Source organism: Ornithorhynchus anatinus, chromosome X5 (assembly GCF_004115215.2).
Source record: "Ornithorhynchus anatinus isolate Pmale09 chromosome X5, mOrnAna1.pri.v4, whole genome shotgun sequence".
Lineage (NCBI taxonomy): Eukaryota > Metazoa > Chordata > Mammalia > Monotremata > Ornithorhynchidae > Ornithorhynchus > Ornithorhynchus anatinus.
Genome location: NC_041753.1, coordinates 411,215 through 438,750, shown reverse-complemented (window position 1 = coordinate 438,750; position 27,536 = coordinate 411,215). Strand labels below are relative to the sequence as shown.

The 27,536-nt window shown below is 69.4% G+C and overlaps 1 protein-coding gene across 4 annotated transcripts; it reads right to left on the bottom strand.

The window, feature by feature from the left end:
- Positions 1-317: 317 nt before the first annotated feature.
- Positions 318-25,932, bottom strand: ARHGEF2 (Rho/Rac guanine nucleotide exchange factor 2). 4 transcript variants are annotated; one of them, XM_029055070.2, is made up of 27 exons: positions 25,885-25,932; positions 24,238-24,485; positions 23,705-23,789; positions 22,556-22,655; positions 22,385-22,424; positions 21,205-21,322; positions 13,435-13,579; positions 10,306-10,373; positions 9,753-9,816; positions 9,468-9,597; positions 9,048-9,157; positions 8,563-8,709; positions 8,192-8,442; positions 7,401-7,526; positions 6,676-6,793; positions 6,318-6,566; positions 5,895-5,971; positions 5,583-5,752; positions 4,557-4,624; positions 4,198-4,440; positions 3,989-4,111; positions 3,816-3,883; positions 3,460-3,495; positions 3,297-3,347; positions 2,306-2,782; positions 1,875-2,046; positions 318-869 (listed from the first exon to the last, which is right to left on the bottom strand). In XM_029055070.2, exons 2-27 carry the CDS (start codon positions 24,474-24,476, stop codon positions 808-810), a joined length of 3,537 nt encoding a protein of 1,178 aa, XP_028910903.1. In that variant the 5' UTR covers positions 24,477-24,485; positions 25,885-25,932; the 3' UTR covers positions 318-807. The 4 variants fall into 4 exon arrangements, with proteins under 4 accessions (XP_028910903.1, XP_028910902.1, XP_028910906.1 ...); XM_029055069.2 differs by lacking the exon at positions 25,885-25,932 and adding an exon at positions 25,684-25,824; XM_029055073.2 differs by lacking the exons at positions 21,205-21,322; positions 22,385-22,424; positions 22,556-22,655; ... (1 more) ...; positions 24,238-24,485; positions 25,885-25,932 and adding an exon at positions 17,879-17,992.
- Between the last annotated feature and the right edge of the window lie 1,604 nt (positions 25,933-27,536).

Genomic DNA, 27,536 nt, shown 5'->3' with positions numbered 1-27,536 from the left:
GACCTCTACCTGGAGAGGTCAGGCCGTGGGGACGAGGCAGGGCGCCCGCGTCATTATCATTAATAATAGTGACGATAACAGTAATAATGATATTCCTTGACTTTCGGGGTTCTGTTGGGCTTTTTTTTAATTCTGCATTTGGCTCTTTATACAACTGAACAGGCCAGAGCGTCTCTGGCGAGGGGACGGGGCGGGGAGTGGCGGGCCACAGGCCAGAGACCCCGGGGACTCGCCCCCTCCCCGCCCCCACCCTGGCATCTTCCCCATGCCTGCTCCCGGCAGGGATCGGCCATGGCAAGAGGGCGGCGGGGGGGGGGGGGGGGGGGGGGGGGGGTGCGCCTCTTGGACCTCTGCCCCTCTGCCCCCCCGGGGTCCAACTTTGGTCCAAACACAACCGATCCCCACTGCCGGGGGGAGAAAGGTCGGGGGGTCGGGGCGTCCCCTTCCCCGTCTCTCCCCCCGACGGGTCGGGGGTAGCGCAGGCGTCTGCGTGTTGGGCCCCCTATGGCTTGCCGTCTCGGGTGCCTGGTCCCCGTAATTTGCTCCCCCACCCCCGACTGTTGGACCCTCCCCCAAAAAACAATAAATAAATTAATCTTCACGGGGGCAGAAGTGGGGAGGGGAACGATGGGAAAAGGGTCCCGTTTCCCGCCCTCGACCAGTCCTTCGGCGGGAAGGGTCCGATCCGGGGGCGGCGGAAGGGGTGGGCCAAAGGGTCCCGTTTTCTGCCCTCCTGCCTGCGATGGAAGAGTCCGAGTCGGAGGTGGGGGGGGGGGGGGCGGGGGGACCGGGGACCGAGAGAGGCCCTTAGCTCTCCGGCCCCTCGCGGCTCTCGCTCTCCTCGGGGATGTCCTGCATGCGGGCAAAGTCTGCGGGAGACAGAGAGAGAGAAGGGGGCCGGCCCCGTGAATACGCCCGCTGGTCCCGTCCCGCCCGGACGACCCCCTCAGCCTCCTCGCTGACCTCCCAGCCTCCCGTCTCTCCCCGCTCCGGGCGGGACTTCGCTCTGCCGCCCGGATCATTTTTCTACCGAAATGTTCAGGGCACGTTTCCCCGCTCCTCAGAAGACACCAGGGGTTGCCCATCCGCCTCCGCCTCCGCCGGAAACTCCTCACCCTTGGCTTTAAAGCCCTCGATCCCCTCACCGGCTCCTACCTCCCCTCGCCCCTCTCCCCCTCCAACCCGGCCCGCACGCTCCGCTCCTCTGACGCCAACCTTCTCCCTCGGCCTCCACCTGGCCGCCGTCCCCTCGCCCGCGTCCCGCCCCTGGCCTGGAACACCTTCCTTCCTCCTCTCCGCCGGACGGTGGACTCTCCCCCCCTTCGAAGCCTTTCATTCCTTCCCATTCGATCGTATTTATCGAGCGCTTACTCTGCGCGGAGCACTGGACCGCGCGCTCGGAAACGGTGATGTTCCCCGCCCACAACGAGCTCCAAGTCAAGATGCGCTTTATCGGAGGCCCATCTCCTCCAAGAGGCCCTCCCTGACCGAGCCCCCCTTTCCCCTTCCCCGACTCCCTTCTGCGTCGCCCTGACTCGCTCCCTCTGTTCTTCCTCCGTCCCGGCCCCACACCGCTTAACGTCCGTATCTGTATCGACGTCCGTCTCCGCCCCCCTCTGGATCATAAGCTCGCCGTGGGCGGGGAATGGCTCCGTTACCGTATTGTCCTCTCCCAAAGGCTCGGTACGGCGTTCTGCACCGAGTGAGCAGTCGGTAAGTACGACCGACTGAATGAATCGGGAGGGGTCTCGGCGAGCCCGGGTCTCGCCCGCTCAGGTCCCGACAGCTGCCCCGCCGATACGGGAGCCCGGAGCGGGGAGTCTTCCCCGCCGCCGCGGCCGGCCCTGGGGAGGGGGTCGGGGGTCCGGGCTGACCTCGGGGGCTGTGGGGCGGGGACGGGTGGCCCCCGGTCTCCTCTTCACTGCCGGTGTCCAGGTCGCTGCCGTCCGGCAGCCGCTCCTCCGGGCTCCCCGGGTCCGGCCCCTCCTGCTCCTCGAAGGGCCCGGGGCTGGAGAGGGGCAGGTCCAGGTGCGGGGGAGAGTGGACCTGGGGGCGGGAGATGGGCCGGGGGGGGGGGGGCGGGAGGGGCGTCGGTCACTCCCAGAGGGTGAGGAGGGAGCCCCGCGGTACCGTCTTCCGCCCAATCTCCGTCGCCAGTTTCCTGCCGCCCCGTCGACCGACTTCTCTGGGGCTCTCTGGGGGTTATTGGCAGGTTATGCGCCGCCAGAGCGGGCTCTCCCCTCCCCGGCCCCCCCGCCGCTCCCCCCCCCCGGCCCCCTGGCCCCGGCGGGCGGGGCCCGCTCACCTGCGGGGGGGTGAAGCTCAGGTAGAGGGCGTTTCCGGCGGGCAGGCTGCGCCTCCGGGGGTCGAGGGTCCGGCGGACCCAGGGGGCCTCGGCCGGGGGCGGGGAGCCGGGGGACGGGGGCTCGGCGGGGCCCAGGGCGGCCAGCATGCGGCGGGCCTGGTCCGCCTCGCGCTCCAGCCGGGCCCGGGCCTGCTCGCTCTCCCGCAGGCGGGCCTCCAGGCCCCCGGCCTCGGCCGCCCGCTCCTCGCCCTGCCGTCGGCAGCGCCGCAGCTCCTCCTGCAGCAGCCCGTGCTGGCGCTGGAGCAGGGCCAGCTCCGTCGCCTGCTTGTCCCCGCCCCCGGCCCGGCCCGCGTCGCCGGACCGGCCCAGATCCCCTTCCCGGGAGTTGGCCCGGCCCAGCGTCAGCCTGTCCGGCCGCTCCGGGCCCTCGACGAGTCCCCGGGCCTCCAGCAGCGTGTCCTGCTGGGCCACGGCGGCCTGCGGGGAGGACGGGGGACCGCGGTCACTCTCCCGGGACCGGCCCCGCCGAGCGCTACGCCCGTCCTCTCCCAGGTGCTCGGGACGGCGCTCTGCACGCCGTCGGCACTCAGTGGATGCCACCGGCCGACTGTAAGATCGCGGCGGGCGGGGCCCCTGTCTATCGTTGCGTCATCCTCTCCCGGGCGCTTAGTACAGTGCTCTGCACGGACTCGGGACTCAACAGATACCACCGGCCGACCGACTGTCAGCGCGCGGTGGGCGGGGAACGTGTCCGTCGTCGCCTTATCCTCTCCCGAGCGCTCGGTACGGCGCTCTGCACACGGTCAGAGCTCAACAGGTAGCGCTGGCCGACCGACCGTAAGCTCGCGGTGGGCGGCGAACGGGTCTATTACTGTCCTGTCCTCTCCCGGGCGCCCGGTACGACGTCCCGCACGCGGTCGGGACTCGAGGAACGCCACCGGCTGCCGGACCGACCGGCCGAGCGCGGGAGTGACCGGCCCCGGGCCCTCACCTGCAGACCGTGGAGGAGGCCGTACAAGTTGACCAGCCGCTGGATGACCTCCTGCGGGGGACGAGAGGGCGGGTTGAGCGGGAGCCGCCCCGTCCTCAGGGGGCGAGGGGAGGGGACGACGGACCGGGGCCCCCCTCCCCCCCGCCCCGTCCCCGCGCCTCACCTCCTGCGGAGACCTCAGCTGGTTCCCGTTGCGGTCCTGCCGGACGGGGCGAAGGCGTGAGCGTGAAGGGCGGCCCCCCGCCCCGCCTCACCGGCCGCCCGCCGCAGACTCACGCGCACCTCTCCGGCCCCCGAGGCCTCCGGCCGCCTTCCAGGCTCCGGTCCCCACAGCCGGCCGCCCCTCCGGCCCCCTCAGTCGCCCCCCGCCCTCTCGGCCCCCCAGGTCTCCCCACTCGCCCCCTCCCCTCGGCCCCGCTCCCCCACGGCCGCCCGCCTCCTCCTTCTCCCCGCGACGCCGGGCCCCCCGCCGGTCCCCCCGCCACGCCTTCCCGGCCGCCGGCTCGCGCCCGGACTCACCTTGTGGCCCGCGTCCGAGTCAGAGCGGCACAGCTCGAAGGAGCCGTTGAAGACGCGGGAGTCGCCGTCTGCGGGGGCGGAGCGGGGGGAGTCTCACGGCCCGGCCCCGGGCCCTCCGACCGCCCCCGGCGCCCCCCCGGCCCCCCCCCCGGGCCCCCCCGCCCCCCACTCACTGGCGGTGTCTCCGGGGCTGGTGCCGCCGCTGCTGCCGTCGGACTCGGAGGGGGCACCGGGCGGCCGCTGCGGGAGGGGCAGCTCCAGGCCGGGCCCCACCAGCAGGTCCTTCAGCATCTCCACTGTGGGCGAGGGACCGGGGGTCAGGGGCGCCGGGGGAGGGCGGGGGCCGCGGGGCGGGCGCGGGCTGGGGGGACGTCGCCCTCACCTTCGTGGATGGCGTCCTGCAGGAGCCGCTCCCCGCGCGGGGGCTCGCACGACTCGGAGCGGAAGAGGCCGCAGCGGGGCAGGGCGGCCAGGGGCCCGCCCCCCCCGCCGCCGCCCCCGCCGCCGCCCCCGCCGCCGCCCCCGCCGCCTTCCTCCTCGGCCTGGACCTGGACCATGGCGGCGAACAGCCGGACCTTCTCCTGCAGCAGCTCCTGCAGCGTCTCGTCCTTCTGCGACAGCTCGGCTGCGGGCACCGGGGCGGGGGGTCAGGCCGGGGCCCGGGCGGGGGTTCGGCGGCCCCCGGGGATGGGCCGGGGGCCGGGGGCCGGGGGCCGGGAGGGCGGGGGCGCGGAGCCCAACCTTTGATGCGCCGCAGATAGGCCTCGTTCTCCGTTTCGATGAGGGGGAAGTCTTCCCGCGAGGGGCACCTGGGGAGGGGACCATCGGCGTCTCAGATGACATTCGTCCGTCCGTCCGTCCGTCCGTTCTTTCGGTTGTATTTATTGGGCGCTTGCTATGTGCGGAGCACCGTACTAAGCGCTTGGGAGGGGACAGTCTAACAATCAACACATTCCCTGACCACAGTGAGCTCGCTCACCCACAGCCAGCCAGAGGATCTCTCTCGCTCTCTCTCTCCCACCCCGGCCCCGGACACAAACACCCGCCCGCCTGCCCTTGCATCCTCTTAGAACCGGTGTGGCCTCGTGGGTAGAGCCCAGGCCTCGGAGTCCGAAGGACCTGGGTTCTAATCCTCGCTCCGCGGCATCCGTTGCGTGACGTTGGGCGAGTCACCTGACCTCTCCCGTATCCACCCCGGCGCGTAATACAATGCCTGGCACGCAGTAAGTGCTTAACGAATACCATCATCATCATCATCATCGTCATCATTATTACCCTCTGGGCCTCAGTTACCTCATCTGTAAAATGGGGATGAAGACTGTGAACCCCACGGGGAACGGGGGACTCTCTTCAACCTGATTAACTCGTACCCACCCCAGCGCTCAGTACAGCGATGCTGGCGCTTGTCGAGCGCTCACCACGGGCCAAGCACCGTTCCAAGCGCCGGGGAAGACACAAGGTCACCGGGTTGTCCCACCTGGCGCTCACAGCCTTCATCCCCGTTTCCCAGAGGAGGCAGCTGGGGCGCCGAGAAGCGAAGTGACTCGCCCCAAGTCACACGGCTGACAAGCCGGGGAGCCGGGGTTAGAACCCACCACCCGTGACTCCCCATCCCGGGCTCTCCTGGGCGCATAGTAAGCACTTGACGAGTACCGGATTAATTATCATTAAACGCCCGGCCCACGGGCAGGCGCCGAGAGGGGTGCGGAGGTGAGAGGGGCGCGGGGGGCGGCGGGGGGGTCCCGGGAGGGCGGGGGCGGCTCTCACAGGCGCACGCTGTGCTGGATGGCGCGGATCCAGGCGTTGCGGTCCTCGCGGGAGGCGGCGTGCACCTCGTACATCTCGGGGGGCGAGGCGCTGATCAGGAAGAGCCCCTTCTCCTGGTTGGCCACGTCACGCACGATCAGGTTCTGCAGCGACACCACCGCCGGCTTGTCCTGCGGGGGCGAGGCGGGGGCCGGGGGGAGGCCGGAGCTCAGAAGGGGCGCCGGCCCCTCCGCTAAACCCCCCGACCGCTGTGGGCGGCGGCGGCGGCGGGGGGGGATCCCGGCCGGGCGGGGCGGGGGGGCGGGCGCTCACCAAGGAGGGGAAGATGTATTTCTGGTCCTTCTCCTGGAGGAACACCACCACGTCCGTCATCAGGAGCATCAGCACATCTGCGGGCCCGGCGGGGGTCAGAGCGGGAGACGCGACCCCGAGCGCCGACCCTCTCAGCGGGTCGCCATCTCCTCTGTCTCGTCGCCGACCCCTCTGGGGTCACCGCCCCCCCCGCCCCCGGCCCCACGGCACTCGTGTCCATCCCTGTCATTCGTTTATTTCTATTCCCGTCCGTCTCCCCGTCTAGACCGCGGGCTCGTCGTGGGCAGGGAGCGTGTCCGCCTCTCGTTCTACCGTACCCTCCCGACGGCTCGGCACGCCGCCCGACCCCGGGTAAGCGCCCGGCGCGAATGAAGGCGGACCCCCTACCCCCGCCTCCCGGCGACCCCCCCGGGCCGCGGGCACCTTTGAAGCGGCCGGTGCCGGTCCTCCAGAGCAGGGAGCCGTCGTGTAGGAGGCGTCGGCGGAGCAGCTCGTCGCGGCCGAAGGGCCCCTTGCCGGGGACGGGGGCCTGGGCGCGGGGGTCCACGCGGCCGTAGAGGTCCTGCAGCCGGCCGGCCTTCTCCAGGTCGTGCACCTCCTGGTCCACCGCCGACAGCAGCTCCTTCACCAGCCCCAGGGCCACCGACACCTCCTGCTTCTCCTCCTCGTGGCCTGCGGGCCGGCGGGGGGCGGGGAAAGGTCAGCGGGGGTGGCGGCCCGGCGGCGGCCGGCGCGGGGGCCGGGCGGGAGGAAGGGGCCGGGGGGGCGGGGGGGGCCTCACCGTGGGAATGCTGCAGGATGCGGCTGATGAGCACCGGGTACTTGGTGATGCGCTGGGTCACCAGCAAGATGCACTCCTGCACCCCGTGTCGCCGCAGCACCGCGGAGCGGGACACCTTCTGTGGACATTTGGTAACGATACTAATCGTATTAGCGGGATCTGTTAAGCGCTCACTACTAGGTGCCGGGCTCCGTAATGACGATGATAATGAAGATGGCATTTGTTAAAGCGCTTACTATGTGCACAGCACCGTTCTAAGCGCTGGGGAGGATACAAGGTGATCGGGCGGTCCCCCGTGGGGCTCCCAGTCTCCAGCCCCATTTTCCAGATGAGGTCACTGAGGCCCAGAGAAGTGAAGGGACTTGCCCAGAGTCACACAACCGACAGGTGGCGCAGCCGGGATCAGAACCCGTGACCTCTGACTCCCGAGCCCGGCAGATCGGGTTGGACACGGTCCCCGTCCCACGGAGGGGCTCACGGTCTCAATTCCCATTTCTCGGACGAGGGAACCGAGGCCCAGAGAAGCGAAGGGCCTCGCCCAAGGTCGCCCAGCAGACGAGCGGCGGAGCCGGGACTAGAACCCGTGATCTTCTGACTCCCAGGCCCGGGCTCTACCCGCCGCTTCTGGGCGGGCAGGGTCAGAGGACGGGGCGGAGACGGGGGGAGACGAGGAAGGGGCCCTCGGAGGAGGTCGGGGGGGAAGAGGGGGTGGGAGCCGGGCTCACCCGGATGAAATTCTGGAAGCGTTTATCCCGGGCGAACAGCTCCTTATACAGCTTCAGCGCCTTGGTGTGGCGGCTGCAGAACTCGGCGTACACCTTCCGCATCTGCTCCGCGTTGGAGCCGGAGAACTGCGGGGAGGACGAGCGGGGCCGGGGGAGCGGGGGTGAGCCGAAGCCTCCGCGTGCCCCCCCCCCCGAGACGAGTCCCCCGCGCGGCGGCCCCCTCGGATCTCCCCGGGGCCTGCCCCGCGTCTTCCGGGCCGTGCCCCGTCCGGCCTCCCGCAATCTGCCCCGTGTCCCTCGCGCCACGGCCCCGGCCGGTCCTCCCCGCGGTCCGCCCCGTCTCCTCCGCGCTGCCGCTCCGTCGGTCCTACCCGCCACCCGCCCCACGGCCCTCGTGATGATAATACAATAATCGTGGCATCCGGTAAGCGCCTATCACGTGCCGGGCACCGTACGACGCGCCGGGGTAGACGCGAGCTAATCGGGTCGGACACGGTCCCCGTCCCGCACGGGGCTCTCCGTCTCCATCCCCGTTCTACGGACGAGGGAACCGAGGTCCAGAGCCGTGACGCGACTCGTCCGAGATCCCGCGGCAGACGAGTGGCAGAGCCCGGGATCGAAACCCCGGTCCTTCTGACTCCCGGCCCCAGGCTCCATCCGCTAGGCCGCGCCGCCGGCCGCGGCCCCCTCGGCGGTCCGCCCCGCGGCCCTCGCGCCGTCCCCCGTGGGGCCGCCCGCCCCGCGGCCCTCGCGCCGCGGCTCCGTCGGGCCTCCCCGCCGCGCGCCCGCACCTGGCCGACGAGCAGGTCCCCCAGGCGACTGATGACGAAGTTGCAGTTGCTGCCCGGGCTGAGGGCCTGGCGCCGGCGCTCCAGCAGGCGGGCGAGGAAGCGGGTGTGGATGTCGCCGAGCTCGTCCACGCAGGGGAAGAGGCCCTGGACCACGGCCGGCTCCAGCTGCACCTCCTCCAGCAGCCCCTTCCGGAACAGCCGCGCCATGATCCGCAGCGTCCGCACGTGGTGCAGCTCCGTCTGGATCAGCTCTGCACGGGGGTGGGAGGGCGGGGGAGGCCGGCGGGCCACCGGCAGCGTCAGCGGGCCCGTCGGGGCCGGGGGGGGTGGGGGGCGGCCGGGGGACCGGGCGCGGGGGGGGCCGGGCTCACCGTAGATGACGTCCTGCCGCTTCATGACCTCCTTCTTCTGCTGCTGCAGGAAGCAGCCCTCCACGGCCAGGCTCCACGAGTCGGATTCGAAGTCCTTCTCGTCGGCCTCGAATTCGCCCATCAGCTCGTTGCACAGCACCTCCGGGCCTGCGGGGGACGGGGCGGGGGGTCACCGGCTCGGGCCTCCGCCCCTCCCTGGGTTGGGTGGGGGGGAGGGTCTCTGACCACCAGGATGGGAAGCCCCCGACCCTGGGCTCCTGGGACCCCCAGGCCCCACCCCCTGTAAGCCCGCGCCCCTCCCGGGCCTCGCCCCCCCCCCCCAAACCCCACCCGTCCAAGACCGCGTCCCCCGCCGGCCCCCTCCCCTCCGAGGCCCCGACCCCAAACCCCCACCCCTCTAACGCCCCACCCCCTGACGGCTCCCCCCTCTATCTCTGCCCCCCCCCCGGGCCTCACCCTCCCTGACCCCGCCTCCTCGGCCTCACCTTCGTCGATGAGGGACTCCACCGACAAGGTGCGGTTGCGCACGTTGAGCGAATCGGTGGACTGGGACAGGATGCGGCGCAGCCCCAAGGGTGATTCGTCGTGGAGGTGCCTGTGAACCAGGGGTCGGGGGTGGGGGCGGTCAGCGCGGCCGGGGAAGGGCCGGCGGAGGGCCAGAGCCGTCGGGGGGGCGGCGGGGAAGGGTCGGCGCCACCGTGGGAGGAGCTGGGATGGTCACCGAGGCCGGGCGTGGGCCCGGGGGAGGGTCACGCGGCAGGACGACGTGCTGGGCAAAGGGCCTCGTAGGGTCGGCGCGTCCAAGAGCGGGGCCCGGGGAGGGTCGGTGCCGCCAGGGGGTCCCGGGGGCGGGTCCCGCGCCGTCCTCCCCCGCTCCCCTCGCCCGGCGCGGCGGGGGTCCTCACCCGGCGATGTTGGTGGTGGACACGCTCTTGGACAGGGAGAGCGTGGAGCGTCCGCGCCGCGAGCCCAGCAGGGACTGGCGGAAGCTGTCGGACGGGTAGATGGCCGAGCTGGGACGCTCTCGGGTGCAGCCTGCCGGGCCGGGCCGGGCGGACGGCACGGACGGGGGGGGAAACGTCAGGAACGGCCGGGGGGCGCGGCCGGGCCGCCCTCCCCTCCCTCCCCCGGGATGGCCGGGCCCCCACCTCCCCCCTCCGTCCCCCGGGGTGGCCGGACGCCTCACCCACCCTTGCTGCGCAGGGCCACGGACTGCAGGGCGCTGCTGTTTTTGAGGAGGGCCGCCTTCTGCTGCTGCGGGGAGACGGGCGTCGGGGGGGGGAGGGGTGAGGGTGGCACAGGGGGCGGGGCGGGAGGGGGACGAGACCGGCACGGACTGGGGGCGGCGGGACCGGGGAGGCCGGGGACTCCGGCGCGGGACCTCATCCGACAATACTAATGACAACGATGGTACTCGCGGAGCGGCTTATTACGTGCCAAGCGACGTTCCAAGCGTCAGGTTGGACCCAGCGCCCGTCCCACAGGGGGCTCCCCGCCTCGATTCCCATTTTAGAGAGGAGGTGACTGAGGCCCAGAGAAGTGACTCGCCCAAGGTCACGGGGCGACATTAGAACCCGCGACCCGCTGACTCCGGAGCGGGGAGGGCGAGACTGGCGAGGGGGCGAGACCACCCCCCCGGCCGTGACTCCCGGGCTCGGGAAGGGGCGGTCCCCCCGCCCCCAGCCCCCCACGATTCTCTGGGACCCCCGGGATCCCCCCCCGGGCCGTCCCCCGACCCCTCACCTTCTGTTTGACCTTGGTGCAGTTGGCTAGCGCATCCTTACAGCGATTGTGAATCGTTACATTGCAGGCTGGGGCGGGGGCGGAGGCGGGGTGGAGAGAAGAGACCGTGTGAGCGGGGGGACGGGGACCCGGACGCGCCCGGACACACGCCCTCCCCACGGGCCCCCGCTCGCAGTCACCCCGAGGAGTCCGCTCATCCAGACGCCGGCGATCGGTCGGTGCTGTTTACTGAGCGCTCGCTCCGCGCGGAGCACTGTGCTCAGTCCTGGGGAGAGGCCACTCCCACAGAATCAGCAGACGGGTTCCTTGCCCGTCAGAAGGCGGCGTGGCCTAGTGGCCGGAGCCCGGGAGACGGAGGGACGTGGGTTCTAATCCCGCCTCCGCCCCTCGACTGCCGGGCGACCTCGGGCCGGTCGCCTCGGTGAGCTCATCTGGAGAATGGGGACGAAGACCGGGAGCCCCACGTGGGACGACCCGATGGCCTCGGATCGACTCGGGCGCTCAGAACGGTGCTTGGCACGTAGTAAGCGCCTAAAAATACCATCGTGATTACCGTGGTGATTATTCTTATGAAGAAGAGGTTGACCGTCTAGCCTATCTCCCACCTAGGTAGACACGGCGCACATACAGAAGCCCAGGAACACACACGCTCACACGTCCGGTCGGCCAAATAGAAACCCACCCACCCACAAACAAAAATCCACAGACGCACACGAGCCCGGTCGCCTCCCCAGACCCGCCAGCCCGAGGCCCCCGTGAAACCACCGACACGAGTCCCGGATCCGCGCGGATCCGCGCTTGCCCACGGTCACGCGCGCGCCGTTCCCGACGCCCCAGGCCCCCAGAGGACCCCCGGAAGAGAGGGGTCCGCCGGCCGGGCCCGGCCCCCACCCCCCCCCCCCCAACCCCGGCCCCCCGCATCTCCCTGTCCCGGCGAGGGGGTGGGGCGGTAGGAAGTGCTCGGCGGCCTGAGCTTCCGGACCGGGTTGAGTAATGGATGGCGGGGTGGGGGATGGGAGGGAGAGGGGACGCAGGAGAAGCGGTGTGGCCTGGCGGGAAGAGCCGGGGCTTGGGAGTCGGAGGACCCGGGTTCTAATCCCCGCTCCGCCACGTGTCTGCTGTGTGGCCCTGGGCAAGTCGCTTAACTTCTCTGGGCCTCGGTTCCCTCATCTGCAAAATGGGGATTAACCGTGGAGCCTCCCGTGGGACCACCCGATGACCCTGCATCTCCCCCAGCGCTTAGAACGGTGCTGGGCACGTAGTAAGCGCTTAACGGATACGAATATCATTATTATTATTATTATTATTATTATTCACCGCTCTGGGCCTCGGTTCCCTCGTCTGCAAAACGAGGACTCAATACCTTTCCCCTTCGGGCGCTTAGAACAGGGCTGGGCACGTAGTAAGCGCCTACCCGACACCATCATTATTATTACTAAGACTGAGCCCGAAGAGGGACCCGATGACCTCGTACGTGCCCCAGAGTTTCGCACGGCGCTTGGCACCTCGTAAGCGCTTAACAACTACCTTTTTCTAAGTTACTCTTATATTATTTTTATGATTATTTAGCCCAGGCAGAGAGGCTTGTCCTCCAGCCCGCCCCACGCCCCCAGGAATCCTGGACTCCGGTGCCCTCCCTCCCACAGCCCCGCTGCCGGGGCCGGGGAGGGGGCCGGGGTCAGGGCTGGGGTCGGGGCCCGAGCCGGGGCTGGGCTATTTCTTAAGCGCTTACTATGTGCCGGACACCGTACCGAGCACCGAGAGGGGGGAGAACGCGAACAAACCGGGTTGGACACGCTCCCCGTCCCGCATCGGGCTCACGGTCCATTTGACGGAGGGGGGAACCGGTGGCACGGAGAAGCGGAGCGAGCCGCCCGAGGTCACCCGGCAGACAGGCCGCGGAACCGGGATCGGAACCCGTGACCTTCTGACACCCAGGCCCGGGCTCTGTCCGCCGGGGTCGGGGCCCGGGGCGGAGAGCAGGCGGTCGTGGGGGGCGGGGAGGAGGCCGGAGGGGAGGGAGGAGGGGGCGGTCAAACCTCCCGGGATCGGTGCGGCCGAGGCGGTCGAACAAACACAGGAAGTGGGAAAACTCCAGACAATGTCCAGCCCGGGCCACTTCCACTAATACAAGGGCCCGGCGGGCGGGCTGGGGGCCAAGCACCGCCCTCCCCCCCCCCCCCATAACCAGTTCTGCCTGGAGAACCCACCTCCCACCTCTTCCTAAAATAGCACTCCCCGCCCCCAGCCCCCGCTGCTGGGAAGCAGAAGCTCGCAGGGTGGGGGTGGGGGGGGTCCCCGGTCTCTGTCCCGCAGGATCCGGAGACACCCGGCTCCGCCCTCCCGCGCCCCCCTCCCCGCTCCCCCCGCGGCCCACCCCGCCGCCGCCGCCGGAGCCCGGCCGGGGATGGAAGGCCGCGGGGAGGTGGGGGGCCGGAGCTCCCGATCCCCCGGATCCGATCCTCGGGGACCGCTGACTTGGGGGGGGATGGGGGGGGGGGGGATGTCAGGCGCCCTGGAGGATTCTGGGAAGATCCCGAGACTTCCTCCTCCTCCTCCTCCTCCTCCTCCTCCTCCTCCTCACCGCGGTCTCCTCCGGCCCCGCGGTCCCACGGCTCCGGGCCCGCTCCCCGCGGCCCCCTCCCCGCGACCCCCGGCTCCGGGCACCGGGGCAGACGGACGGGGACAGCCGGCCGCCGGCCCCCTCGCACCAGCTGTTCCGGGGACAGATGTGAGCGGGAAGGGGGAGGAAGGAACGGGCTCCCGTCTTGCGGCCCGCCAACCCCGGCCCCTAACGGGGACGGAGGAGGGCCCCGCTGGCCGTGACGCCCCCCGCCGCCCCGCCACCCGCGGGGGGGGAGATGCGGGCCTCTGACCCCGGTGCCCCCGGCCGCCTCCCCCCACCCGCCGGCCGCCCCGGACGACCCGCTGGGGCCGCGGCCGCGGTGCCCCCGGTCGGCCCCCGCGCTCTGCCGCCCCGGGGTCGTCGGCCGGGGCGGAACGAGGGCCTCCCCGGCGGCGGCGGCCCCCCGCCCCGGTCGCCCCCCGCCGCCCCCGGGCCAGACGAGGGCCTCCTTGGCGACGCCGCCCCCCGCCCCCGGATGCTCCCCGCCGCCCCCGGTGACTCACTGGGGCAGATGAGGGCCTCCTTGGCGGTGATGCTCTTAGTGCAGGCGTAGCACATGGTCAGCCCCGACACGGAGATGGTGGTGAACAGGTGCCCGTTGGTGTAGCGGGCGTCCTTCATCTCCTTCGCCCTCTCCTTCTCTCGACTCTGCGCACACCGGGGGCGGGGGGGCGGTCAGCCCGGCCGCCCGCCCGGAGCCGTCCCCCGCCGCCCGCGGCCCCGGCCCCCGGCCCACCTGGCCCCGCCGGCTCCCCTGCCTCCGCTGGCCGCTCATCTCGCCTCGACCGCCGGGGTCCCCCGGCCCCCCGGCCCCCCCCACCGGGCCCGGCTCCCCGGGGAGTCGCGCGGAGCGGGGAGGGGGCGGGGGGCGAGGGGACGAGGGGGCGAGGGGCAGAGGCGGCGCCGACGCCAGCTCGCAGCTATTTCAAATCGCCGGGGCTCGGCTCCCGGCGTAGCCAAGGCAACGGGGATGTCAGCGCCGCGTCGCCGTGGCAGCCGTGGGGGGCGGGCCGCGGGGTGGGGGGAGATCCCCCTCATCATCTTGGAGATGCGGTGGGGGGGGGGGGCGGATTCCTCCTCCCGGGCTCTCCAGCCCCACCCCCACCCCATCCCCGACATCCTCCGGTCCAGCACGGCCGTGCCCCTGCGCTCACCTGCAATGCCCCCCCCCCACCCCGTCGGCCGGGCGGATGGGCAAAATGGGCGCCCCGACCCCCCCCCCGGGGTCTTCCCCGAACCCGGGTCCGTCCCCTCCGGGGGGGGGTCGGGGGTGGCCCCCGGCCCCGGGAAGCGATTTCAGGCCAGAGCGGAGGGGTGGCGTGGGTGGGAGGGGGTGAGGGACGGGCCGGGGGCACTGACTCCCGTGGCCCGGCACGACCGGCCCCTGAAGGGTTAAGACCCCATTGGCTGCCAAAAAGAGGAAGGTTCGGGTGATGGGTTGTGAGTCAGCAACGCAGGGAACCCCCCCCACACCCCGACACACACGGCCCCCTCGCTTGAGGGGTAAAGCTCATCCGCCCCCCCCGGCCCCCGCATCCCCGGACTCAAGAGAGGTCACCCACCACTTCAGGGTCCCCACGCTCGGAGAGGTCACTCGATCCCTCCCCCGCCGCCCTCAGATTCAGGAGGGGTCACCCCCCAGGGCCCCCAGACTCAGGATGGAGGTAATAATAATAATAATGATGTTGGTATTTGTTAAGCGCTTACTATGTGCAGAGCACCGTTCTAAGCGCTGGGGTAGACACAGGGGAATCAGGTGGTCCCACGTGGGGCTCACAGTCTTCATCCCCATTTTACAGATGAGGGAACTGAGGCACCGAGAAGTGAAGTGACTCGCCCACGGTCACACAGCTGACGAGTGGCAGAGCTGGGATTCGAACCCACGATCTCTGGCTCCAAAGCCCGTGCTCTTGCCACTGAGCCACGCTGCTTCTCTGCAGCGTCACCTGTCCCGTCCCCCCGAGGGCCCCCAGACTCAGGAGAGGTCACCCGCCCCCCCGCCCCACCCCCCCAGCCCTCAGACTCGGGTCACCAGGCCCCAGACTCAGAAGAGGCCCCCCGGCCTCCAGGTCCTCCAGACTTGGGGTAGAGGTCATCTGCGCCCCCGCTCCCACCCAGGTGCCCCAGACTCAGAGACGTCACCTACCACCCCCCAGAGCCCCCAGACTCAGGAGACGTCACCAACCCCCGCCCCACAGCCCCCCCACCTCCCAGACTCAGGGGAAGAAGTCACCTGCCCCCCCCACCCCACCCCCCAGACTCCGTAGGACCCCTCGAGGGTGCCTAGACTCGGGGGAGAGTCGCCCGCCCCCTCCTCCGGGGCTCCCAGACTCAGGGGAGAGGACGCCCACCCACCCACCCCGGCGCCCCTCCGCGCCCCAGGGGCTCACCCCCTCCGTCGGGAGGAGCGGCGGGCAGCAGCGGTGCCGGCGGCAGCGGCACATCCCGGCCGGCCGGCGGGAGGCCGCCCCTCCCCTCGCCCGGCCCCCCCCCAGCCCTCCCCACGTCCCCCCCTCCCGGCCCCGCTTGACACCATTGTCAGGCCCCGCCAGGCACCGGGGCCGAGGGCGCGCGCCCCGGGCAACAGCTGGGCCGGCCGGGGCCGGGGTGGGCGGCGAGGGCGCCGCCAGCCTCGCCTCCTCCGGCCGGGTGGTCCCGGCCGGCCCCCGGCCTCGGTCCTCCCTACTTTTCTCCTCTCCACGCGCCCGACTCTTCAACGTCCCCACCGTGACCCCCGGCCTCCCAGAGTCCTCCGGGCTCCGGGAGCGGGAAACCCACGGCGGCCGGGGCCGTTCGACGCCCCGGGATCGGCGGCGGGGGAGACCCGGGCCCGGGGCCGGGCGGAGACCGGAGGGTGGGAGCGTGTGCCCGGGGAAGGGGGAGGAGCGCGGGGCCTCCCGCGCCGCCGCCCCCGCTCCCCCCTCGGGCGACGCGCCCCGACCTCCTGGCGCCCCGACCTCCTGGCGCCCCGCCGGGCCTCGGGCCCGGCCACGCCCGTCCGAGGGAGCCGGGGACCGGGTGGGGGCGGCCACCTCCGACGGACGGGCGCTCGTCCGCGTGCAGACGACGGGGGTGCCCGAGCTACCGGGTCCCTGGCGTGGGGTGGGCTCCCCTGGGGGGGGCGGGGGGCGAGGGGCAGGCTGGAACGGAGGGGGTCTGACGGAAGGGGCTTCCTCTCGCCCCGCCCGGGACCAGGCGCTGCGGTACAGGCCCCCCGTTACAGAAACGGGGACCCCCGGCCCCCCGACCCCTCAGAGAACACCAGCCCCGGCTCGCGCCCCGGATTCCGGACCCGGGCGTCCCTCCCCAACCCCCCCGTCTCGGACCCCCCCCCCCCCCCCGCCCCGACCCCAGACCCCGGCCCCAGATCGGACCCCCGGCCCCTAGGCCGGTTCCCCCCCATTTACGGGGCAGGCACGTGACTCTGCCCCCCTCCCACCGACCCCCAGACAAAGCTCAGCCACACAAAGAGCCGTCCTCCCTCCTCTCCCCTTCCGGCGGGGCTTGGGGGTCCGGGCGCCATGTGGGGAAGCCCCCTCCCCGGGGCCCGCTCCCCCTTTTGGCTTCCGACTCCACCTCCCCGCGGACCCCCCGACCGGAAGACAAAGATCCTTTGTCCGGGAGGGTGGGGACAGTGAAGGCCTGGGGGGGGGGGGACGACGACGACGACGACGACGACGACAAGGGGACGGTTCTGGGGGGCGGGGGGAGTCGCCTTCCGGGTTGGACGATCGGGGAGCGGTCCCCCGGTCCCCCCGCCCCCTCCCCTTGGTTTAAAAACGGCCGTTGTTGTCGTTGGCGGGTGGGTTTTTTGGGTGGGCGGGGGGATCCCCCCGCCCCCAGAGACCGCAACCCGGGGCCCGGCCCTTCCGAAAAGGTTGGGGGTTGGGGTGGGAGGGCCCGGGTTCTGGGTCCCCTCCTGAGCCCGGAGGACCGGGGCCGCCCCCACCCCCGTCCCGGCCCCTCCCCGTCTCTCCCTGTAGGGCGGAACCGAATTTCCGCGGTTTTGGAGCGAAAAATCCCCCGCCCGGCCCGTCCTGGCCCGACTCCAGGGGGACGCAAACAGCCGCCCCCTCCCCTCCCCTCCCCTCCCGTCCCGTCCCGTCCCGGACCGACCGACGGCCCCTGGCCACCGCTTTGTTTCCGAAGGACCCCAACTGACCGTCCGCCCCCAGCCGGCGTCGGGCCCGGGGGCGGCCGGGGGGGGGGGGGGGGGGTCAGGGATTAAACCGACCCCGGCTTCCGGACGCCCCCTCCCCTCCTCTCCCCTCCCCAACCCCGCCCCGGCCGACAAAGGGCCCCGCCGCCACCGGGGGCGAGGGTCGCGGGCCCCCCCACCCCCTCGGCCGCGGGGTTCAGGACCCCGAACCGCACAAAGACCCTCTCCCCCTCCCCCCCCCCCAAAAAACCCCCCTCCCCCACCGTCCCGCCGCCCGCCAGGAGTTTTCCGAGGCCCGGCCGGGCGGTGTTAGGGCCGGGCCGGGAAGCCCCCCCCCCCCCCTTCCCAGCCGGCGGGGACAAAGCGAGGAGCGGCGAGGCCGGGGAGGGGGTTCGGAGGGTGGGAGGGTCGGGGGGAGGGGATGCGGACCCCGAAACTCCCCTTCCCCGCCCCTCCCCCCCCAGGTCGGGCTCAACTTTCCGGCCGCGCGGCAAAGGGGTCCTGAGCGCGGGGGTCCAGGCTGCGGGGGGCGGGGGGCATCTGCCGGGGGGCTCCCGGGGGTCCGAGGGGTCCGGCGGAGGGGAGGGGGCGCAGCGGGTCAAACCGAGGAGCCCCCCCACCCCCACTTTCCCGGGGCTTGCCGCCCCTGGGTCCGACGCCCCGGCCACGGGAGGGGAAGGGAGGGGGTCGCCCCCGGGAGATCGGCGGAGGGGGGGGAGGAATAGATGGGGAGAGGGTCGCGGGAGGGGGGCGGGGGGGATGAGGAGTCCCGGGGGTCGCGGTCCCACCTTGAGCGCCTGCTCTTTGCCACGATCTATCCGCGCTCGGGTCAGGGCCTCGATCCGAGACATAGTCCGGAAGGGGTCCCGAGGGGGGATGGGGGGTCCCAAAGTGTGGGCAGGGGGGTGCTGGGGGGGGTGGGGGTCCCGGCTGGAGGGGCGGGGGGGGTCCACCGCCCCGCACGAGGCCGCCTCGGGGACAGGAAGGACCGACCGGCCCGGCTTGGCCCCGCCCCCGTCCCCCCCCAGACGGGAGGGGCGAGGAAGAGGAGGAGTTGGGAGATAGGGGGGATGGGGGGGTTACCCCGGGCCGGCCACGTCCCTCGGCCCCCTCCCCCGCCTGGAGCCCCTCGGAGCCCGGGGAGGGGCGGCGGGGCTCCCCTCCCTGCACCCCCGGGATGGAGAGGGGTGGTCTGAGGGGGTCCCGGGAACGACACCTTCCCCCCCCCCCCCGCCCCCGGAATCTAGAGGCCCCCTCACGGTGAAGGTCCGGCCCCGGGGAGAAGGGGAAGTAACGGGCCGGGCGGGGCGGGGGGCCGGACCCAGGGGACCGAGCGTCCCGACTGGCCCACCCCCCCCCCCCCGTCCCCCGTCCCCGCCGCCCCCGTCTCCTGCCCGTTTCCTCGGGCTTCCAGGGTGATGCCAGCGGCTAAATTTAAACTCCACGGGCCTCGGGGGGCGCGGGACGGGCGGGGGGGGGGGGGGGCAACCAGGCGCCCTCCGAGGGTCCCGTCCCTCGCCCCCCGCCTCCCGCCCCGTCCTCGCCGAGCAGACCCCCGCCCGCACACGCTCGCCCCCCACCGTGTGTCGCAGATCCCGGCTTTGCGGCTATAAAAATCTTAGCTCGCGCTCCCGGGCCCAGAATAACTCTGTCCCCGCCCCGCCCGGAGCGCCAGCCCAAGTGCCACGGCCCCCTTCCCCCCATCCCCGACTGGGGCGGGGGGACACCGAGACCCCCGGACCCCCTCCGCAACCCGTCCAGCCCGGGACGGCGGGGGAAGGAGGGAGAAGGCCCCTCCTGACCCCGCGGGGCCGTAGGCCTTGAGACCCTCGGAGGGGGTCGTCGACCCCGGACTCCGGGAGAGAGGGGTCACCGCCCTGTGCCTCTGCCCGGTGGACCCCCGAGGCCGGGGGGGGGGTCGGCTAGTGAGCGGGAGGGTCGCACCCACTCCCGATCTGTGAGAGAGGCGGCCGGAAGGAGCCGGGGTCGACGAGGACCGGCGGAGGCTCAGGTGGGAGGAAGGATGTGGGACGGGAGACTCCCACTCTTGGGAAAGTTTTCTGAGTCACCGGACCCCCTCCGCCCCCACCCCCGGAGGCCCGGGACCCCCCCACACACACACAGACGTGTTAATCCGGGGAACCTCCTCCCCTTAAAAGTGCTTTGAGATCCCCACGGCCTCCGCTGTCTCCCCCAACCACCTCCGCGGGCCTCGGTGGAGAGAGGCCGGGCTTGGGAGTCGGGGGTCGCGGGTTCTGATCCCGGCTCCAGCCCTTGTCCGCTGTGTGACTTGGGACAAGTGGCTTCGCTCCTCTGGGCCTCAGTTCCCTCCTCTGGCAAATGGGGATGGAGACCGCGAACCCCACGGGGGACCACCTGATCACCCTGGCTCGACCCCAGCGCTTCCAACAGTGTTCGGCACAGAGTAAGCCCTTAACGAATACCAACATTATTATGATCATTATCCCTAATCTCGACGAGAAGCGGGGGGGGGGGGGTAATGGATAGAGCCCGGGCCTGGGAGTCAGAAGGTCACGGGTTCTAATCGCGCCTACGCCACTTGGCGGGGTGACTTTGGGGGAAGTCGCTTTACTTCTCCGGGCCTCGCTTCCCTCCTCCGTCAAATGGGGATGGAGACCGGGAGCCCCACGTGGGACAGAGACTGTGTCCGACCCTTTTGTTTGTATCCACCCCAGCGCTTAGAATAGTGCTTGGCACACAGTGAGCGCTTAACAAGCGCGGTCATTATTATTATTATTATTATTTAAAAATAAAGTTTCGGGACTGCAGCAGAGAAGGCTCCAGTGCTGGGGGGGGGGGGGGGGTCGGTGCCGAGTTCTCACGAACCCACCCTCCGACCAACCCCCGACACAAGCTGCTTGGCTCAGTGGCAAGAGCCCGGGCTTGGGAGTCAGGGGTCGTGGGTTCGAATGCCGACTCTGCCATTTAGCTGTGTGACTGTGGGCAAGTCACTTCATTTCCCTGGGCCTCAGTGACCTCATCTGTCAAATGGGGATGAAGACCGTGAGCCTCCCGTGGGACAACCCGATGACCCTGTCTCTCCCCCAGCGTTCAGAACAGTGCTCGGCACACAGTAAGCGCTTAACATAGACCAACACACCACATACACACACATCGTGGGCACGGCCTGGGAGAGGGGAGGGCGGGAGAAGGCGCAGGAGGGGAGAGGTATTTCTCTCACCCTCAACCCCAGGCCACCGGGGTCTATATCCGTCATTATTTTCACGCCTCCCTCCCCCTCTGAGCTGTAAACTCCCTGCGGGCAGGGAGGGCAGGGCGGCTGCCAGCCCCCTTGAGGCGGATTCTCCTTAGCTCTCCCTCAGTACAGTGTTCCGCACCCGGTCGGCGCTCAGTAAATACCACGGTGGAGGCGGAAAAGGGCTTGGGAGTCAGAGGTTGTGGGTTCTAATCCACGCCTCCGCCACTCGTCAGCTGTGTGACCCTGAGCAAGTGGCTTCACTTCTCTGGGCCTCAGTGACCTCATCCGTCCAAGGGGGATGAAGACCGTGAGCCCCGCCTGAGACAGCCCGATAACCTTGGATCTCCCCCAGCGCTTAGAACGGTGCGTGGCACATAGTAAGCGCTTAACAGATACCGTTATATGAGAGGAGGGGAGGGAGGAAAGGCGGGAAGAGGAGGGGAGAGCAGAGGAGAGCGAAGGGAAGAGAGAGGAGGGGAAGAGAATAATAATTAATAATCATAATGATGAGGATGGTGTTTGTGAGGCGCTTAGCTTGTGCCAAGCACTGGTCCAAGCACCGGGAGAGATACAGAATGATCAGGTTGCCCCCCGTGGGGCTCCCAGTCTTCATCCCCATTTGACAGATGAGGGAACCGAGGCCCAGAGAAGAGAAGCGACTTGCCCAGGGGCACACGGCTGACAAGTGGCGGAGCGACAAGCGGCGGACAGGGCCAGAGAGAGGAGAGGAAGGGGAAGAGAGGAAGGGAGAGGAGGGAGGAAGGGAGAGGAGCGGAGGGGAAGGGAAGAGACAGGAGGTGGAGGGGAAGGGAGGAGAGGGGGAGAGCCGGGCGGAGCAGAGGAGCAGAGGAAGGGAGCGTTCTCCAAGCGGGCGGGCGACGTCCCCGCTCCTACCTTAGCCTGCCCTTTCCTCTTCAGAATGAGGCTGACCGTCCTGACTAGGCCGCTGGCGCCGACTGACCGCCACCCGGCCAGGCCCACGTCCAGCCGTCCGCAGCTGCCGCCCCAGAACCTGCCGGGGATGGGGGGGGGGGGCACAGAGACGGAGAGCGACGTATCAGAGACGGCAGAGGCGGGGGGAGAGAGAGTGATAGAGACGCCGGAAGAGCGAGGGAGAGGCGGATCAGAGACGGGCAGAACAGGGGAGAGACACAGAGTCGCGGCCAGAGAGACGGAGAGAGACAACGGTGGGGAGAGGCAGAGGCGGATCAGAGACGGGCCGAGAAGCGGAGATGCAGGCGGAGAAGCGGAGGGAGATAGCGGTGGCGAGAGGCAGAGAGGCGGACAGGGATGGACGGAGAGAGGATTGGGAAGGGACAGAGACGTTGAGGATCAGTTGGGGGCAGAGACGGAGATGGCGAGAGGCGGATGGAGAGACATCCGGAGATCCTGCGAGATCTCTCTGCCCCTCGGAGCCACCGGGGTAGGGGAGACCTTTGACTCGAGCCCTCTGGGACCCCCTCCTCGCCAGTCCCCCGAGCGGCACCGGCCCCGCGAGCCGGCCACGTGGGCTGCAGGCCGGTCGCGGGCAGGGACCGTGACCGTTTATCGCTGTACTGCACTCTCCCGAGCGCTCGGCACGTCGCTCTGCGCCCAGTGAGCGCTCGATTAACATGAAAGAGTGAACGAACGAATGAATGTCTGTCCGTCTATCTGGGCCCAGCTCCAGGCGAGACCGTTTCACGGGATTTCGTCATCCCCCTCTCGCTTATGAGTTCATCGGCCGTAGCGAGCCAAGGCGCCCCCCACCCCGCAGCCGGATCTCCGAGCGAGACCCCGGCCCCCCCTCCCCTCCCCACGACGCCGGTCATCCCCCGGCTTCCGGCCTCCCGACCCCTCCCCACAGGCCGCCCGGCACCCGGCCCAGGCCCGTCTCCCCGCCCTCGGAGGAACCGCCGAAACCCGCTCGGGACAAATCGGGTGGAATCCCCTGAATCCTCCAGCCCCAGCCCGGGAGTGCTGGGAGATCCTCGTCTGGAATCGGGCTGGGGGAGTTGGGGGGGGGTGTGGGGAGGAGTGCCCACTCGACCCCCCCCGCTTTCCCCTCCCCGGCACCCCCGAACCCCAGACTCACCCGTTAGTGAGGCCCAGGCCGGGGGAGCGAAGAGAGATGCCTGTGAACACAGTTCGGGGAGGGGGACGGTGAGGGGGGGTCGAGGGGGCAGAACGGGGGGGGGGTGCCTGAGGTGGGGGGGCGTGTCCCCCCTGCCCTCCCCGAGCCACGCGTTCACGCCCTCACGCTCACCTTGGGAGCCGGCGCCATCCTCGTTGATGCAGGTCATGGAGACGGATTTACACAGGAGCCCCCCGGGGTGGGGGTGGGGGCGGGGGCAGGAGCCCCGCTCCTGCAAAGACCCCAGTCCGGTCAGCCCCTCGGGGACGGACACACCGACAGACCACCCCCTCGCCCCCGCTCCCCCGGCGTCCCGCCTCCCGCCTCTCCCTTCGGGCGCGCTGCTCAATCCTGGCTTCGTGCCACTTGTCTGCTCTGTGACCTGGGGCAAGTCACTTCTCGGGGCCTCAGTTCCCTCATCTATAAAATAGGGATTGAGACTGTGAGCCCCCATGTGGGACAGGCACTGTGTCCAACCCAATTTACTTGTGTCCACCTCACCGCTTAGTACGGTCCCTGGCACCTAGCAAGTGCTTAACAAATACCACAATTCCTGAAACAAAAACTCCTCACTCTTGACTTCAAAGCTCTCCATCACCTCACCCCCTCCTACCTCACCTTCCACCGCCCACCCCGTGGGCTCCGCTCCTCCGCCGCCCACCTCCTCACCGTCCCCCGTTCTCGCCTATCCCGCCGTCGACCCCCGGCCCACGTCCCACCGCCGTCTTGGAACGCCCTCCCTCCTCACCTCCTCCAAACTCACTCTCTTCCCCTCTTCAGGGCCCTACTGAGAACTCACCTCCTCCAAGAGGCCTTCCCAGACTGAGCTCCCCCTTTCCCTCCGCTTCCCCTCCCCTCCCCCCACCTTTTGCTCCTCCCCCTTCCCCTCCCCTCAGAACTGTGCTCATTTGTATATATTATTTATCGCCCTATTTATTTTGTTAATGAGGTGTCCATCCCCTTGATTCTATTTATCTATCGTGATGATGTTGTCTTGTTTTGGTTCATCTCCCCCCCCCCCGTTCAGACTGTGAGCCGGTCGTTGGGCGGGGATGGTCTCTCTCTGTTGCCGAATTGCACGTTCCAAGCGCTCAGTCCAGTGCTGTGCACATAGTAAGCGCTCAATAAATACTATTGAATGAACGAGTGGAGAGGGACTGGGCCCCACCCCGTTTGCTTGTATCCACCCCGGCGTTTAGTACAATGCCGGGCGCCTAGTAAGGGCTTAAGGAACACCATAATGATTAGGAGGTGGGGGAAGGGGGGAGGGGGGAAGCCTACCACGTAGGGGGCCGCCAGTGTCTGCAGCTCCTCTTGACTGGCCAGCAGAGCCATGTTTTGGGGGTCCCGGAGCTCCGGGCCGGATCTGAAACGGCCCCCCACCCCCCCAGCTGTCAGCCCCGAGCGCCCCAAACCGAACGAGCCCGGCAGGAAGCCGCCCCCACCCTAAGATCTCACCTCCTCGGGACGGGTGCCAGGCCGCCCCATGCCGTTGCCAGGGCCACTGCCCTGCGGCCAGCCGAGCCGAGGAACGGGGGTGGGGGGGGGTGGCCAGGGCGGCCGCAGGGGCGGGGCCGGGCGCCCATCTCTGCCCCCTCTCTGCCCCCTTGCCCCCCTCCGGCCTATAGAAACCTTCAAAAGCCCAATGTAGTGCAGGGGAGTCTAGCCTTAATCCCCCCACCTTCATCACGCGCTCCACTCCCACCCAGATGGGCCTGGAGAGAGACCCGGCCGGGGGGATGGGGGGGTTGTGTCTGCCCTCTCGGGGGTCCGGCCCCCGGCCCCCCACCGCCTCCCGGGGTGGGCGGTCTCACCCAAAGGTGGGGTCCCGGCCCGGGCCCCAGCTGTGGCGACGAAAGGTGTCCCGGGACCGGAGGGCGCCGGTCCTCTTGAGGGGGACCTGCTGGAGCACCCTGTCCTCCTCCTCCTCCTCCTCCTCCTCTTCCTCCTCTTCTTCTTCCTCCTCCTCCTCCGGTTCCTCCCCTGGGGCGGTGGGGTCGGGGAGCCCCCGGCCCGCCCCGGCCAGGCAGGCCTCCGGGACCACGCTGTTCATGGGGGCGACCTAGAGGAGGGGGAGAGCGGAGACAGAGGCGGGGCTCAGGCAGACCCCCCCCCCCCCCAGCCCCAGCCCCAAATTCCAGGGAGCTCCCCCTCTCCCCGTCCCACTGCCGCCCTCGAGGAGGCCCGGGACATCCACAAGGGCCCTCGACAAGGGCCGGATAGAGCAGGAATGCAGCGTGTGCGCGGTCCGTCCCGGGGGGGGGGGAGGTCCGCTTTCCGTCGCCCCCTCCGTGCCCCCGTCAACCCTCCCTTCCCCCCAACCTCCCCCGTCCCCAGGAATCTCCTCCAAGTCCTTCTCCTCATCCCGGCTCAGCCACCCGTCTGCCGTGCGACCTCGGCCAAGTCACTTCACTTCTCTGCGCCTCGGTTACCTCGACTGTAAAATGGGGATCGAAACTATGGGCCCCACGTGGGCCGGGGACCGAGTCCAACCCCATATCCACCCTAGTGCTTAGTAGAGAAGCGGCGAAGCTCGGGGGAAAGAGCCCGGGCTTGGGAGTCAGAGGTCGTGGGTTCGAATCCCGGCTCTGCCACCTGGCAGCTGGGTGACTGTGGGCAAGTCACTTCACTAGGCCTCAGTGACCTCAGCTGGAAAATGGGGATTAACTGGGAGCCTCACGTGGGACAACCTGAATACCCTGTGTTGCACTTAGAGCAGTGCTCCGCACAGCGTAAGCGCTTCACAGATACCGACATTATTATTATTATTATTACAGTGCCTGGCACATGGTAAACGTTGAACAAATACCGGAATTATAAGTATTATTCTCCCGTCTACCTCGCCTCTCTTCTGCTCCTGGATGCAGCCTCTCATTCATTCATTCGTTCAATAGTATTTATTGAGCGCTTACTCTGTGCAGAGCGCTGTACTAAGCGCTTGGAATGGACAATTGGGCAACAGAGAGAGATGATTCCCTGCCCAATGAGAGGGTCGCAGTCTCTCCCCCAACCATCCTCCGCCCCAGTGACCTCCCTCTCGGGGGTGGGGGCGGAGGGGAAGGGGCACGGACCCGGAAGGGACCCCAGCCGGGCCCGCGCCGCAGAGAGCGGACAGATGCCCTCTCTGGGCCCAGGCATGGTGAGAGAGGCTCCTCCCGCCCGTCAGCTCCTCGGGGGCCGGGAACGCGCCTACCAAATCAGTCGCGTTGAACTCTCCGAAGTGTTTAGTACAGTGCAGAGGGTAAGCACTCAATAAATACCATCGCCTGATGGAGCGATCCATTAGGCTCGCGGACCCGGTCTCCGCGGGCCCGCCTTCCGGCCCCTCTTGGTGCGGGGAAACGCGCGGGGCGGCCCCGCCGGTTCTCATTCCGGGCCAAGGTCATCCCGTCCCTCCCCCTGCCTCGGGAACGGCCGGCACAGCTCAGCAAGGTCAGAGAGCCCCGTTCCCCGGCCCCCACCTGCTGCCGGTGAAGCCTGGAGGATTGGGGCGGGGGAGACCCCCCCTCCCCCCCATCCGTTTGGAATCCGTTATCCGTTGGGGTTGGCGGAAAGAACCCGGGCCTGGGAGTTGGGGGCTCTGGGTTCTAATCCTGGATCTGCCACTTTCATTCATTCATTCAATCTTATTTATCGAGCGCCTACTGTGTGCCAGAGCACTGTGCTGAGCGCTTGGAAAGTACGATTAGGCAACAGAGAAAGACAATCCCTACCCACCAACGGGTTCGCAGACTACACTCTAGAGAAGCAGCAGAGCTCAGTGGAAAGAGCCCGGGCTGGGGAGTCAGACGTCATGGGTTCGAATTCCAACTCCGCCACCTGTCAGCTGCGTGACTGTGGGCAAGCCACGTAACTTCCCTGGGCCTCCGTGACCTCATCTGTGAAATGGGGATTAAGACCGTGAGCCTCACGTGGGACAACCTGATGACCCTGTATCTACCCCAGCGCTCAGAAGAGTGCGCGGCACATAGTAAGCGCTTAACAAATAACATCATCATTATTATTAGAAGGGGGAGAGAGACCACAAAGCAGAACAAGTAGATGGGCGCAAAACAAGTAGACGGGCGCTTGACTGCTGTGTGACCCTGGGGGAGTCGCTTAGCTCCCCCGTGCCTCAGCTACAGTACCTGAAAAATGGGGATTAAGACCGTGAGTCCCATATGGAACCTGGACCGTGGCCAACCCGATTATCTTGTATCTACCCCAGCGTTTAGGAGACCATCTGATACCCCGTAAGCACTCAACAAATACCATTAACAAAAATCAGCCTCCTCTTCCTCCACCTGCCTGGACCATCCCCAGGCTCCCTTGTCTTTTCCCCCATTTAACCCTTCTGACCGAAGAGGGGCAACGGAAGGAAAGGGAGACGGGATGGGGGTGAGGAGGGGAGTCATCCTCCCAGAGAGGAAGGAAGGGGAGGGGACAGAGGCTTGAGGAAGAGAGGAGACAGGGGGCTACGGCCGCACTGACCTCCAGGAATCTGGGGGAGGAGAGGGAAGTCAGTTCCGGCTTCCAGCTGACTTCCTCCTTCCTGGCAGGGAACGGGAGACATTTGGGCCAAAGCAAGACAGAAAGGGGAAGCAGGGGAGGGGGGGAGGTCGACTCGGAGGTGATTCCAGCCACCCCCCTGCCTCCACGCAGGCGGTCTGGGGTCTCTTCTCCACCGTCTGCCCCGGTCCCCATGGGCGCTTGACCCCGCTCTGGACCGGGCACCGCGTGCCCCCTCTTCCCCAGCCTCTGCCCCTCTCCTCTGCCCAGGAGCAGACACGTTCCCAGGGGTTCCCCGGGTGGGGGGAGTCCCTGGCCGCCCCAGGGAGCGAACCCGGATCCTTCCGCCTGCCAGGAGCCTGGCAGTACCCCGTGGGTGCCAAAGGGTGAGGCTGGGGAGAGCACAGAAGTGCCACACCTGGGGACTCTGGCCCGAAGGGGGGAGGGGACACAAGTCCCAGGAGAGAGACCACGGACGGTCCCCCTCGCCGCCGACCGAGGATCTCCGAGCGCTTTTCGGCTCTATCGCTTCGGAGCATCCCCCTTCCCCCCCCATCACTCTTGGGGGGGCTCACCCGTCTGCAGGAGCCCGGCGGAGGGCAGGGGGAGGGCGGGGGGACGAGAC